Source organism: Canis lupus, chromosome 15, assembly GCF_048164855.1.
Source record: "Canis lupus baileyi chromosome 15, mCanLup2.hap1, whole genome shotgun sequence".
NCBI classification, from domain to species: Eukaryota; Metazoa; Chordata; class Mammalia; order Carnivora; family Canidae; genus Canis; species Canis lupus.
Window position 1 is genome coordinate 15,409,771 of NC_132852.1, and position 14,382 is coordinate 15,424,152.

Here is a 14,382-nt window from a genome sequence, read left to right on the forward strand (position 1 = left end):
GGAGGGAGGGGCAGAGGGAGAAAATCTCAAGCAGACTCCTTGCTCAATGCAGAGTCCAACATGGGGCTCAATTCCAGGACTCTGAGATCATGACCTGAGCTAAAACCAAGTGTTGGGTGCTCAACTGATTGAGCCACCCAGAAGCCCCTATGTTATGCCTTTGTCTCTTTTTACAACGTTTGTCATACATCTACTTTGTCAGATATAAGTATTGCTACTCCTGCTTTTTTTTTCATTTGCATTTACAGGGAATATCTTTTTCCATCCTTCTTTTTCAGTCTATGTCTTTCAGTCTGAAGTCTCTTGAAGGCAGTATATAAATGCGTTTTGGTTTTTTAGCCATTCAATTGTGCTTTGTCGTTTGATTGGAGCATTTAGTCCATCTACATTTATTTTTTTTTAATTTTTTTTTTTAGTCCATCTACATTTAAAGCAGTTATTTGGATGCCTGGGTGTCATAGCGGTTGGGCAGCTGCCTGTGGCTCAGGTCCTGATCCCAGGATCTGGGATCGAGTCCCTCTTTGGGCTCCTGCAAAGAGTCTGCTTCTCCCTCTGCCTATGTCTCTGCTTCTGTGTGTGTGTGTGTGTCTCATGAATAAATAAATAAATCTTTAAAAAAAAAGCAGTTATTGACAGATATGTACCTATTGCCATTTTATTAATTGTTTTCTTGTTGTTTTTGTAGTTCTCATTTCTTCCTTCTTGCTGTCTTTTCTTGTGATTGATGACTTTCTTTAGTGTTATGCTTGGATTCCTCCCTCTTGATATTTTTGTTTATCTGTTACAGGTTTTGGTGTGTAGTTACCATGAGGTACATGTATAACATCTTATGTATACAGCAGTACATATAGATGATAGTTGATGATGTTCCAACACATTCTCAAAGTACTACATTTTTACTTCCCACCTCCATGTTTAAGAGTATGTTGTTATGTTTTACATCTATTTATTTTGTGTATCCCTTAACAATTTTTGTAGATACTTTACTGCTTTTGTTTTTTAACCTTCATACTAGCTTTATAAGTGATTGATCTGCTTTTACTATCTATTTTCTTTGAACAGTGAAATTTTTCCCTTTAATAATTTTCTTCTAGTTGTATTCTTTTCCTTTCCTTTTATTTTTTTTTATTTTTTTATTTTTTTAAATTTTTTATTTATTTATGATAGTCACAGAGAGAGAGAGAGAGAGAGAGAGAGGCAGAGACACAGGCAGAGGGAGAAGCAGGCTCCATGCACCGGGAGCCCGACGTGGGATTCGATCCCGGGTCTCCAGGATCACGCCCTGGGCCAAAGGCAGGCGCCAAACCGCTGCGCCACCCAGGGATCCCTCCTTTCCTTTTAAAGAAATCCTTTTAACATTTGTTGCAAGGCCAGTTTAGCAGTGATGAACTCTTAAATTTTGTCCGGAAACTTTAGCCCTGATTCCTTCTCTTTTACGTCTTCTGTTTCTTTGTTGAAGTTCTCAAAGTACATCCACTCTTCTCTCAAGTGTGCAAAGCATTTTCTTTTTTTAAGTTGTAAGTTCTTTTATTTTTTATTTAAATTTAATTAAGTAACATAGTGTATCATTAGTCTCAGAGGTAGAGGTCAGAGATTCATCAGTCTTATATGACACCCAGTGCTCATCACACCACGTGCCCTCCTTAATGCCCATCACCCAGGGACACCCCCCCCCCCTTCCAGTGACCCTCAGTTTGTCTCCTATAGTTAAGAGACTCTTATGGTTTGTCTCCCTCTCTGATTTTGTCTTGTTTTATTTTCTAAGTCTGGTAGGCATCTTTATGACCATTACTTTGCACTGTCAGGTAGGTTGTGTATCTCTTCTTCTTTTTCTGAGATTTTGTCTTATTCTTTTGTTGGGAACATAGTCCTCTATCTCCTTATTTTGTCTGACTTTCTGTGTTTGTTTTTATGTATTATGTGGGTCAGCTCTGTCTCCTGGTCTTCAGAGTAGTGGCTTTATGTCACTTGTGTCCAATGGGGCCCAGAAGCACAACCACCACTGGTTACAAGAACCAGTCACTCTAGGGGTGTTCTCTTGTGGCTGCATGTGACCAGTCCTGTCGTGACTGGACTGCTGCTGCTTGCACCCTGGTTGCAGGGGCTTGTCCTCAGCCTTCCTGTCAGCAGTAACTGTGGCCTTGGCTACTCTGGGTGCACTAGTGGGCAATCCTGGCCCCCCAGATCAGCTGATTCTCATGACTGGCTGCAACTCGTGCAGTCACACTGGTGGACAGTGCCGGCCCCTCTGTGCTGTTGGGAGACAGGCCTGGGTGTGGCTGTAGCTGCTGCAGGTGTGCTGCTTGGCCTGGGTGAATCCTGACGCATCTGGCTGAGGGGCCTGGCCGCAACTGCTGTGGCCATCTGGTGGACTGGGCTGGGTCCTCAACTGCCTGGGGCAGGACTCGCTTTGGAAGGGTGCCAATACTGGCAGAGGCTGTCTGTTGGGTGTGGTGGAGTGGTTGTTGCTTTTTGGGGATGCTGGTCCCAACCAATGCTGTCTGCCGGGTATGGTGGGATAAGAGCCACTTTCCATGAGCACCTGTCAGGGCAAGCAGGTTAGATGGGACCAGTGTGCTGGGGAACACAGCGGGGGCAAGCAGTGCTGGGAAGGTAGGCAAAGAGTCAGGACTGACCCCAGCTAGGCCAGAGGACGGCAAGGGAAATGGCACCTGCTAGCACTCGCATGTCTAGAGGAAGCTCCTACCTATCTTTGTTCCTCTGGCACTTGTCCAAAAATTAGTCAGTGAATCTTCTTCATGTGTATGATAACCCAATCACTCTTCAAACTGCTGCTGCTGGGATCCCTGGGTGGCTCAGCGGTTTGGCGCCTGCCTTTGGCCCAGGGCACGATCCTGGAGTCCCGGGATCGAGTCCCACATCGGGCTCCTGGCATGGAGCCTGCTTCTCCCTCCTCCTTTGTCTCTGCCTCTCTCTATATATATGTCTATCATAAATAAATAAATAAATCTTTTTTTTTTTTTAATTTTTTTATTTATTTATGATAGTCACAGAGAGAGAGAGAGAGAGAGAGAGAGAGAGGCAGAGACACAGACAGAGGGAGAAGCAGGCTCCATGCACTGGGAGCCTGATGTGGGATTCGATCCCGGGTCTCCAGGATCGCGCCCTGGGCCAAAGGCAGGCGCCAAACCGCTGCACCACCCAGGGATCCCTAAATAAATAAATCTTAAAAAAAAAAAACCAACAAACTGCTGCTGCTGTGTGCTGGCTCTTGGACCAAGTAATGTAGCGTGCTGGCCCTTGAAGAATAGAGTCTGTTTCTCAGAGCCTCTGAATCTCTGGGAGGAGTTAAGTCCTGCTGATTTTCAGAATGAGACCTAATAGGGATTGGGAACCCCAGGATTCCTTCTCCCTCTTCCTGCTGCAGGTCCCCAGGCACAGGGGTGCCCCATGTGGGGCATGATCCTTTTTCTCTTCTGGGAGGACTTCCATGCCTGTGCTAACCGTTCTGCTTATGGGCCTCGGTACCAGGGTTTGGTTCCTATTTTCATTTTAGCCTCTTCTACACTTCTTGATGTGGCCTTCTTTTTACATCTTAAGCCATGAAAGATCTGTTCTTGGGGTCAGTCTTCGGCTGTTTTCAGAGCAAGTTGCCTTATGTGTGGTGGTTTCCCCAGCGACCGTGGGAGGCGAGCTCAGCATCCTACTCAGCCTTGTCTTGCTCTCATGTGATGACAGTTAAAAGAAGCTGTGCTTACAGGAAGAATGACCATATCCCCAGAATTGAAAAACAATAGAATGACTAGATCTCGTGGAGAACAAAACCAATACCCCCAGAAATAGGAGGAAGTGACTGAGTGTAGTATGAAACTTTTAAGGATGAAATTAGGAAGGAAAATTGAATTGAAGCAATAGGAAAATAAAATGTCTCAAATATTATAGAGATTATAAGCCCTGGGCCTTAAATCATACCACCAAAGCAAACATGGATTTAACTTTCTGCGCTCTCCTTTTGTGCTTTGGAGTAATCAAGTGGATTTATAGTAATAATTTCCAACATATTAGGTACATGGGTTAAGAAGTGGTTGCTATTTGCTAGTCTTGAATGGTGCGATGCTCAAAATAAATGTGTATTGCACATCATTTGTTTGGCACTGTGAGGAATATAAAGAAGTACGAAAAGGTGCATATGTGAAGTCTAACATAGATATATCATGATTCTGATCTTGGATACTACATAAAAACTCAGCTTGCTTAAAGTTTTTTAGACCCTTCCTTCCCTTGTAAAGAGACACTAACTCAGATCTCATCAGAATAGTTTAGGAAATATAATAACAGCTTTTTGTGCTCATTTTGTGTAAACCTAATTAATTCAAGTGTTGGAAATTAAAATCCTGACAGATTCATTTGATCTTGAATAAAAAAGAATAACAGTATGATTGATGAATTTAATAATCAGCAATTTGTAAAAATTTATCTCAGGAAGATTTTTAATGTCAGTAACTTAATCCCTTATTGAAATCTCACTTCTGAAAATGGAAGTTTATTTCCTTTATAGGCTTAAGTGCTTCTGTTAACTAAATGGAAAGAAAAGAACTTGTGTATCCCTTTATTAGAAGAAACTCTTTGTGTCAGCAGTTACAAATGGTTATATCAAGTGCCACAGCAGTTAACCTTTAAAAAAATGTTTCTCGGGATCCCTGGGTGGGTCAGTGGTTTGGCGCCTGCCTTTGGCCCAGGGCGCGATCCTGGAGTCCCAGGATCGAGTCCCACGTCGGGCTCCCGGCGTGGAGCCTGCTTCTCCCTCTGCCTGTGTTTCTGCCTCTCTCTCTTTCTATGTCTATCATAAACGAATAAAAATAAATCTTTAAAAAAATGTTTCTCATAGAAAAGACTATTACTTGTTAAAAGGTAAACATTTTAAAACTTAAGCTTTTAATATTAACGTGCAAATATGCTGCTTAAAAAATTTGTTTCTGGGGATCCCTGGGTGGCTCAGCGGTTTAGCACCTGCCTTCGGCCCAGGGTGTGATCCTGGAGTCCTGGGACCGAGTCCCATGTCGGGCTCCCTGTATGGAGCTGTTTCTCCCTCTGCCTGTGTCTCTGCCTCTCTCTGTCTCTGTCTCTCTCATGAATAAATAAATAAAAATCTTTAAAAAAAATTTTGTTTCTGGGGTGCCTGAGTGGCTCATTTAGTTAAGCGTCTGACTTTGGCTCAGGTTATATGATCTTAGAATTCTGGGATCAAGACCTGTGTCAGGCTCCCTGCTCAGCAGAGAGTCTCCATCTCTCCCCCTCCGCCCCTCCCTCCACTCATGCTATCTCTTTTTCTCTCTCTCAAATAAATAAAATCTTTTTTTTTTATGGTGAAAAAAATTATATTTAGATTTATAGCCAGCAGGACTCAGTTTAGATGATCCCAGTTTTGTTGATGGATCCCAACATCCAAAACATTGTAGTCAGGAGCCAATCGAACATATGCTCTCTTCTCTCCATCAGGCCTGATGGATCAAGGTGTTGACCTTGGCCACATCAATGTCATAGAGCTGCTTCACAGCCTGTTTGATCTGGTGCCTTTTGGCCTTGACATCCACAATGAACACAAGTGTGTTGTTGTCTTCTATTTTCTTCATGGGTGACTCAGTAGTCAGGGGGTACTTGATGGCGTAGTGATCAAGCTTGTTTCTCCTGGGGGCGCTCTTTCAAGGATATTTGGGCTGCCTTTGGAGACTCAGGGTCTTGGGTCATCGGAATGTAGTGATTTGAAGATCTTTTTTTTGTGATCTTTTTTTTGTGATCTTTTTTTTGCACGCCTTTCAGCACTGCTTTCTTAGCTTTCAAAGCCTTTGCTTTGGCTTTGGCTTTGAGAGGGGCAGGGGCTTCCTTCTTTGCCTTTGGTGCCATCTCTGTGAAAGGGCAAATAAATAAAATCTTAAAAAAAATTATTTCCCACATGTTTTTATATGTATTAGAAAATTTATTAATTTTAGCCCAAGTCATTTATAATAACATTTAAGTTGTTTTGAAAAATAAGTTTAAATGGGGCACGTGGGTGGCACAGTCGATTGAGTGACTCTTGGTTTGTGCTCAGGTTGTGATCTCAGTGTTGTGAGATCAAGCCCCAATTCAGGCAACACACTCAGTGCAGAGTTGGCTTGAGATTCTCTCACTCTCTCCCTTTGCCCCTCCCTCTAATGCATGCTTTCTCTGAAATGAATAAATATCTTTAAAAAATAAGCTTAATTTCATAAACTAGCAAGTAAAGCTATAATTGGAGGTCAAGCTAGAGTGATTGCAAAGTGATTTTTCTCTTTTTTCTTTTTGATCTGGGTATTTGAATTGTTTATGCCTTTGAACGGGTGTTACTTGAGTGAATAAAACTAAATATAATTAGATTTTTTTAATCATTAGATGTAATGATTATTTTTCTTGTTTTTAGTAGTAAAGATGTTCAGATTTCAGTTTTCCAAGGTGATAAAATTCTTCATGAATATTGAATAGATAGTTGATTTTGGATTTGTGCTTTATTAATTTTTTAACATTATTTTTGATTTTTAAAAGGATGTTCATGTATTTGCTTTGGAATACAAAGTGGATGATGGACAACGTATTTACCTGGTGACAACCTATGCTCAGCTTTGGTTTTATTATAAATCCCGGTAAGTCTGTAAAGGACGACACATTAAACTTACATTTCCTTCATCTAGTAATATTCGTGAAATTAATTTTGGTAGAATTAAGTGCTGTAGTTCTCAATCCCACAATTGGTTACTTCTTTACTAGTAGAATTGAATTCTGGAGCTTTCTTGTCATAGCAGCCCTGAATGATTTTACCAGGTGCTGGGAGAAAAGTGTGCAATTGTGTGTGTGTTTTGAGTTCCTGTACATGTGATGACACAATTCCCCCATCACTTTTTGTTCAAATTACAAACCTTTTACTTCTATTGGATGCCATCTGGCCTTCACTTAGAACAAGTCATCATTTATTAACTGAGCCAATATCTATTCTTATTTACCCGTGTTAAAGTCCTATCTCTTGTTCCATACATGAGCATTGAAAGTTCACTGAAGTCAGGTGATTCAGAATATGTCTTTAGCTGATTTTTAAAATACCGTTTTCCTAATGAAAATACAAAACTTAAAAACTCTCATAAAAAACTTACTGAATCCTAAAAATATATGTGATCCTGGGATTCCAGTTTGAGAAAGGAAGTTCTTTTCTCAGACAAGATTTTTTCTATCATGACACAAAAAACAAAAGAAGTGTCATACAATGTCAAAATTATCTATGAATAAATAACAGCATGAGGTTGACCATATGTTCAAGTTAAATAATGTTACAGAATATGATTGTTACATCTATGATGGAAGCTCTGAATAATATGATCCATTATCCTACGGTGAGCAGTTCACTGTGCCATGTCTTCATCATGCCATAGTTATATGTCATTAAATCACACTTAATGCAGCATCTTGAGTTATAAGATCAACTACTGTGACTTAAAAGGTATAAGATGTAAACCTAACAATCTTGAGTTATTTCAATTCAGAAGAAATCTCTTACACTGCTATGAAGTCATTCCTGAAAATGCTGTGTGCAAGCTTTATTTTGATTTGGAATATAACAAACTTGCCAATCCAGAAGCTGACGGGAAGAAGATGGTTGCATTACTTATTGAGGTAAATTTCAGATTCAGGTTTTTCTCTTTATATCTGTATCTCTCTTCATTAACTTATTCATTCAGTAAGTGAACCCAGCCTATGCAATATTTGGGTTCTGTGTTTCACCTTCTCTTCCTTTTGACTTTCCTTTCTTAATATGACTTCCCTGAGTAAACTTCTAAAACATTAGGTCTATACATATTGTGATGTTAGCACATTTCTGTAAAAGATAGGCTTGAGAAAGGTGACAGTTTGGAAACTTTCTATTTTTAAATTATATATTAACTCTCTGTATAACAAGTAGCTGACTCTGGTAAAAGTTAAGCAAAGTCATTTTTATTTTAAAAATCAGGTACTGAGATGAATTTCAGGAAAACTTAGATGAATAATTATATGCTAATTTTTATCCTAGAAGAAATTCTGGAAAGTATTTTGCCTTACACCATCACAAATGAGGAAACGAAGGTCTAAAAAGGTCTAGGTCTTAACTCCTATTCCAGGTCCTACACTATTGGTAAAAATTATGGCCTAGAAATATAGTTACTATTTTTAGCAAAGAGAAAAGACTGTAATTCTAGTATATGTTTTTGATTTAGCAGTGTCAACCAGGAAGTTACTAACAGAAGAAATAATATGGGCTTGTTCAACTAAAGTCTATTAATGTTTGTTTATAAAACCTTCAAGATTTTAGTACATATTACCTATTGTTTGGGTTCAAAGTAGATATTAATGTTTATTGATTAATTTGTTTTGTCCTTTCCCTTTTAAAAATTTTTTTAATTTAAGTTTTTATTTTGAGAGAGAAAGAATGAGTGAGTCAGGGAAGGGGCAGAGGGAGAGAGAGAATCCCAAGCAGACTCTGCACTGAGCACAGAGCCAGATGTGAGTCCCCATCACCCAACCCCGAGATCACAACCTGGGCTGAAATAAATAATTAGACGCCTAACCGACTGAGCCACCCAGCATCCCTTAATTTTCTTTCTTCTTTCTTTCTCTTTTTTTTTTTTTTTTTTTTGGAGAGAGTGTGTGGGGGATGGGAAAGAGAAAAGAGGGAGAGAGAGAATCCCTGAGATCATGACCTGAGCCACTGAAATCAAGAGTCAGACACCCAACTGAGTCACCCAGACACCCCTTAATTTTTTTTTTTTAGATTTTAACTACAGATGACATGTCTTATAACTTTAAAAATGTATCTCAAAATGTTTTTGATAAAGAGTATCTGCTGATTATGTTGAATCACTCTATTTTAAAAAAAAATTTGGAAAAATGTATGCAAATACTTAAAAAAAATCATGAAATGTTAGCTTTCTCTTGATTTCCCCTCCCCTTAGGTTTATTTTTTTATTATGAAATATAATTGACATCTAATACTATTAGTTTCAGGGGTATAACAATGTTTCAACGTTTATATGTATTATTCACCATGGTAAGTCTAGTTTCCATTTATAACCATATAAACTTATTATAATATTAATGACTATGTTCCCTGCATATATGCCTGCGACTTTTTTATTTTATAACTGCAAGTTTGTATCTCTTAATCTTCTTCACCTATTTGTCCCATATTCCTACTTTCCTCCTCTCTTGAATCCACAGTTTGCTCTCTGTGGATTTTTGAGTCTGTTTTGGTTTGTTTGGTTTTTTAGATTACACGGATAAATGAAACCATGTGGTATTTAACTTTTCCTGTCTGACTTATTCCACTTAGCATAATACTGGTGCTAGCAAATGGCAAAATTTTATTCTTTTTCATGGCTGAGTGATTTTATATATATCACATCTTCTTTATCCATTTATCTATCAGTGTACACTTAGGTGTCTTCCATATCTTGGCTAGGGGAAATAATGCTGCAGTAAACATGGGAGTGCATTTTTTGAATTAGTGTTTTTGTTTTCTTTGGGTAAATAGCCAGGAATGGAATTGGTAGTTCTATTTTTAACTTTTGGAGAAATCGCCATACTGTTTTCCATAGAGCCTGCACCAATTTACATTCCCACTAACAGTGCCCAAGAGTTCCCTTTTCTCTACATCCTTGCCAGTACTTGTTATTTCTTGTCTTTTTGATAGCTGTTCTGGCTTGTGCAAGGTAATACCTCATTGTGGTTTTGATTTGCATTTCTCTGATGATTAGTAATGTTAAGCATTTCTTCCTGTGTTTGTTGACCATCTGTATGTCTTTGGAAAAAGGTCTATCTATTCTGGTCCTCTGCACATTTTAAAAATCAGGTGGGGTTTTTGTGTGTGTGTGTGTGTGTTCAGTTATAGGAGTTCTTTATATATTTTAGATATTAATCCCTTATCAGATCATTTGTAAATATCTTCTCCCATTTAGTAGGTTGTCTTTTTGTTTTTGTTGATGGTTTCCTTCACTGTGCAAAAGCTGTTTAGTTTTATGTAGTCCCAGTTGTTTATTTTTACTTTTGTTACCCTTACCTGAGGAGACAGATCCAAAAAATAATGCTAAGGCGAATGTCCAAGAGATTATTGCCTATATTTTCTTCAAGGAGTTGTATGGTTTCAGGTCTTCAGTTTAGATCTTTAATCCATTTTGAGTTTATTTTTGTATATGATGTAAGAAAGCGAATTATTTTGCATGTAGCTGTTCAGTTTTCCTAGCACTATTTATTGAAAACCCTGTCTTTTATCCATTGTATATTCTTTCCTTCTTCATTGTAGAATAATTGGCCAATTAATTGTGGGTTTATTTCTGGGCTCTCTATTCTGTTTCATTGATTTATGTGTGCACTTTTGTGCCAGTACCATACTGTTTTGATTACTATAGCTGTGTGGTATAGTTTGAAATCTGGAAGTGTGATACTTCCAGCCTTATTCTTTGTTCTTAAGATCGCTTTATCTATTTGTGGTCTTTTGTATCAATTTCTACACACTGGGCTTACTTGCTGGGTATAGCAGTGTGTGCACCTCTATGAGTAGGGGGAGAGGCAGAGGGAGAGAGATCTTCAGCAGAGTTGAAGGCTCCATCCCATAACCCTGGGATCACGACCTGAGTTGAACAAAGGGTGGGTGCTTAATCCAGGCACCCCAGGATTATTTTAAGTAATATTATTTTCTAATATTATCTTTAAGTAATATTATCTTAACTAATAAATAGTTACATGGAGATTAATTTCACTTATTGGTTACTTTGTATAACAAGTGTCTAATCCAGTAAGCACTTTTTCTTTTGAGTCTCCTTGTGAAGTGGAATAAGTTAGATTAGCTCTTACCAGGGCAGCCCGGGTGGCTCAACAGTTGAGCGTCTGCCTTCAGCCCAGGGCGTGATCCTGGGGATCCAGGATCGAATCCCGCTTTGGGCTCCCTGAATGGAGCCTGCTACTCCCTCTGCCTGTGTCTCTGCCTCTCTCTCTCTGTCTCTAATGAATAAATAAAATCTTAAAAAAAAAACAAGATTAGCTCTTAACAGATGGTTAAGAAGTAACTGACTAATAATAGCTAGTGATAACATGTCACCCCTTGAGTCTATGACCTAACTGACAAATTTTAGTAAGCCCCTTCTGCCAAATGGAATCAACTCTGGTGCCAGTGCATTTTTAACACTATGCTGACAGGTAACATTGCTCAAATAATCATATTTTTAACTTATGGAGTTTATGGTTCTAATATTTAAATGTCTTGAATTTTTATTTAAAATTTAGGAAGGTTAACTTAGATAATGAGGATTAAATTTTGTTTGTTTAACTTATGGAGTCACTGCATTTGTTCTGTATAGCTCCAAAGGACAAAACTTGAATTTATTCATTTATCAAAAATGTTTAAAAAAAAATGTTTCAGCCTCTATTAAGTATCAGGATGCATAGACATGAGGAATATAGTGGTTTAACCCACAGAGACATGGTTTCTGCCTTCATAGAATTTATAGTCTATTGGAGAATAACAAATGAGGATAAGTCTGTTTGCCATAATAAAAACTTAAAGTGGCTTAAACAAGATAGAAAGTTATTTCTCCCTCATGTAGTATCTGGATATGGCTCCATTACGTTAGAGACTAAGCTTGTTGCTCTACTCATTCCTGAATGTTGCCTTTTTTTTTTTTTTTTTTTCTGAATGTTGCCTTTATGTACATTGTCCACATGACTCACTACCACAATGTCTGCTTTCCAGTCAGCAGAACATGGTGAAGGGACGGGCGTGCCTCTCCCCTCTAGGAGTATAACTTAGAAGTCACCTGCTTTCCTTTTGTTTACATCCCAATGGCCTGAACTTGGTCTTGTGGCCACACCTCATTGCCAGGGAGTCTGGGAGGTGTGGTCTTTATTTTGGATGGCCTTGAATCTGGGTAATCAGTATCCTGTCTCTACAGAAGCAGGAGAGAACAGATAGTGTGATGTAGCCTCTGTAATGGAGAGGAAACTGTGGTCAAAATAATCACACAACTGAACATAGGATGGTAGCTGTCTAAGTGCTATGAATGGTGATAGCGTATGAAGGGGGAATTTGAGGTAGAGAAGGAAATTGAAGAGGCCTCTGAAAAAGTGAGAATTTATTGAAGAATACAGAGAGCGTGGAGGGGTTGCTATAATAGTGCCAAAATAACATCAATTAATACAATTTATAACTGTTGTTATACAAACTTGGCAGTTTGGTTTTTTTTTTTTTAAGATTTTATTTATTTATTCACGAGAGACACACAGAGAGAGGCAGAGACATAGGCAGAGGGAGAAGCAGGTTCCCCACGGGGAGCCCGATGTGGAGCTTGATCCCAGGACCCCAGGATCACAACCTGAGCCGAAGACAAACACTCAGCCACTGAGCCACCCAGATGTCCTGTGTTTGGCAATTTATAAGCATTTTGCTAATGTCAAGATGACATGTATGGTGGTTCTTAGTGACTTCATTTTGCAAGTGAGAAGACTAAAGTTTCAGGAGAAGTGACCTGTTTTGTGGCTGCCCAGCTAATGCTTTTAAGCAGGTACCTATGCCAAGCATAGTACTAACTCTTTACTCTCATCTTGTCATTTACTCCTTACAACAATCCCAAAAGTTAGGTCAGATTATTATCCCATTTTGCAAGCGAGGAGTATAAGGTTTAGACTTGACCAAAGTCACAGAGCTGGTAAGTGGCAAAGCCAGTACTCAAACCTAGGTCTTTCTGATTCCAAATCTTGTGCACCTGTACCTGCATTTGCTGCCTGCTTATGATGTATAATGTACAACTGGCAGGAGCTAGCCCCAGAGGGCTATATTCTTAGAGGTAGATTTTGGCTCAGTACATATGAGGAACCTTCCGAAAACTAAAGCTATAAAAAGTGGAATTAGTAACTTTTTCAAGTGAAATATCACTTGTAGGTGATATTTAAAGAGATGCTTAAAAAGAAGTATTTCTATTGTGATTTTAGATGGGATAAATATTGAAGATAAAGTGTTCGAATTTTAGGAAGTCTTTATTCCTGAGAGCCTATGACGTTTTGGACATAAACACATATAATAATTTAAATATTTTTATACATCAGTAATTTGGTGAAGTTGTTACATAGTAAGTATTCAGATAAGAAAATAAAAAATGAGTTAGAGTTGTACCAAGATATCTGAATTTTGCTCATGGAAAAATTGTAAAACGGTTTGAAATGTTGCTTATATTTTCCTTATGTTTCTAGCACGTTTGTAAAGCACTCCAAGAGCTATACAGGGTTGATTGTTCAGCCGAAGATGTTTTCAACTTGGATTCCAGCACTGATGAAAAATTTAGCCGCCATCTAATATTTCAGCTCCACGATGTGGCATTTAAAGATAACATTCATGTTGGTAAGTATACTGTTTTTTAAAAAGTCACAGGATTTTATTAAAATCCTCATATTTTCCTTTTCCTCTTAAAGTTTTGTAAATATTTGCTGGGTTTTGTGGTTAGTAACCTATCCTAAATAATGAAATGTGATTTTTCACATCTTCAGGATTTGCCTTTACTTCTAGACCGACCTTCCCCTTCTAGACACATTTTAGACACATTAGCCTACTCAGGATGTCCTTGGCATTAGTGGCTCTTGCTAGAGCTGTTGGATGGCCATGCATTGCCTGGTACTTGTTTCTACTCCAACAGAAGTCATTGCAGCAGTTTTCTGAGTAATGCACGAGAGGTCTAATTCAGGTCCTACGTGAAATGCATCTGAGCTGGATCCTTGCCTTAGCCCTAGCTTTTAGTTCATAAGTACTGGGCCTTGGGCTCCAGGTCACATCTGGAGAGGCTTTTTTTATTGTTTATTGCTCCAGGCTGAACCTCAGGATTGGAAAAACATCTCTGTTTGTAAGCTTGAGAGTATAAGGATAGTGTTTGTCTGGGACTGGACATGGAGAGATGCAGGCCCAGGCATCAAATGAAGTCACTCTAAAGGGGAAATAGGCAAATGGGAACACTGAGAATCAAGGTCTAAATAGAATCCCAAATCCCAAGTGTTTATCATAGCAGCAGTTGAACAAGTATTTCTAGGTCTAAATATCAGATGAATGACTGAAGTTCAGGTAATAGGTAATCCATTTCAGAACTACATTTGTTTGATAGTTTCAGGAGGACATGGGGGAAAAGACGAACATAGTCGCTAAAGGACTGGCATAGGAGACAGGAACCTAATTGCTAAATTAGATTAATGCTAGGTCACAGTGGCCTAGTTTGCCAAGTATGAGGGCCTCCTATTACTGCCCTGTTTTATGTTGCATGGTTGACGTGCCTTCCATTTTTCTTTCATCCCTTAGATACTGATAATTGTAGACTGTATCCTTATCCCTCTGTTCGCTCTATCCATAAC

The 14,382-nt window shown here is 38.8% G+C and overlaps 1 protein-coding gene across 7 annotated transcripts in view; it reads left to right on the forward strand.

The window, feature by feature from the left end:
- The window catches only part of PRIMPOL (primase and DNA directed polymerase), a 58,938-nt gene that overhangs the window by 15,764 nt on the left and 28,792 nt on the right, over positions 1–14,382 (forward strand). For 6 of the 7 annotated variants that reach the window (XM_072775938.1, XM_072775939.1, XM_072775942.1 and 3 more), the window contains 3 exons: positions 6,523–6,620; positions 7,512–7,641; positions 13,240–13,387. In XM_072775938.1, the coding sequence (XP_072632039.1) occupies positions 6,523–6,620; positions 7,512–7,641; positions 13,240–13,387 (376 nt within the window). The remainder of the gene's footprint in view (positions 1–6,522; positions 6,621–7,511; positions 7,642–13,239; positions 13,388–14,382) is intronic. The other variant, XM_072775944.1, reaches the window with a different exon arrangement.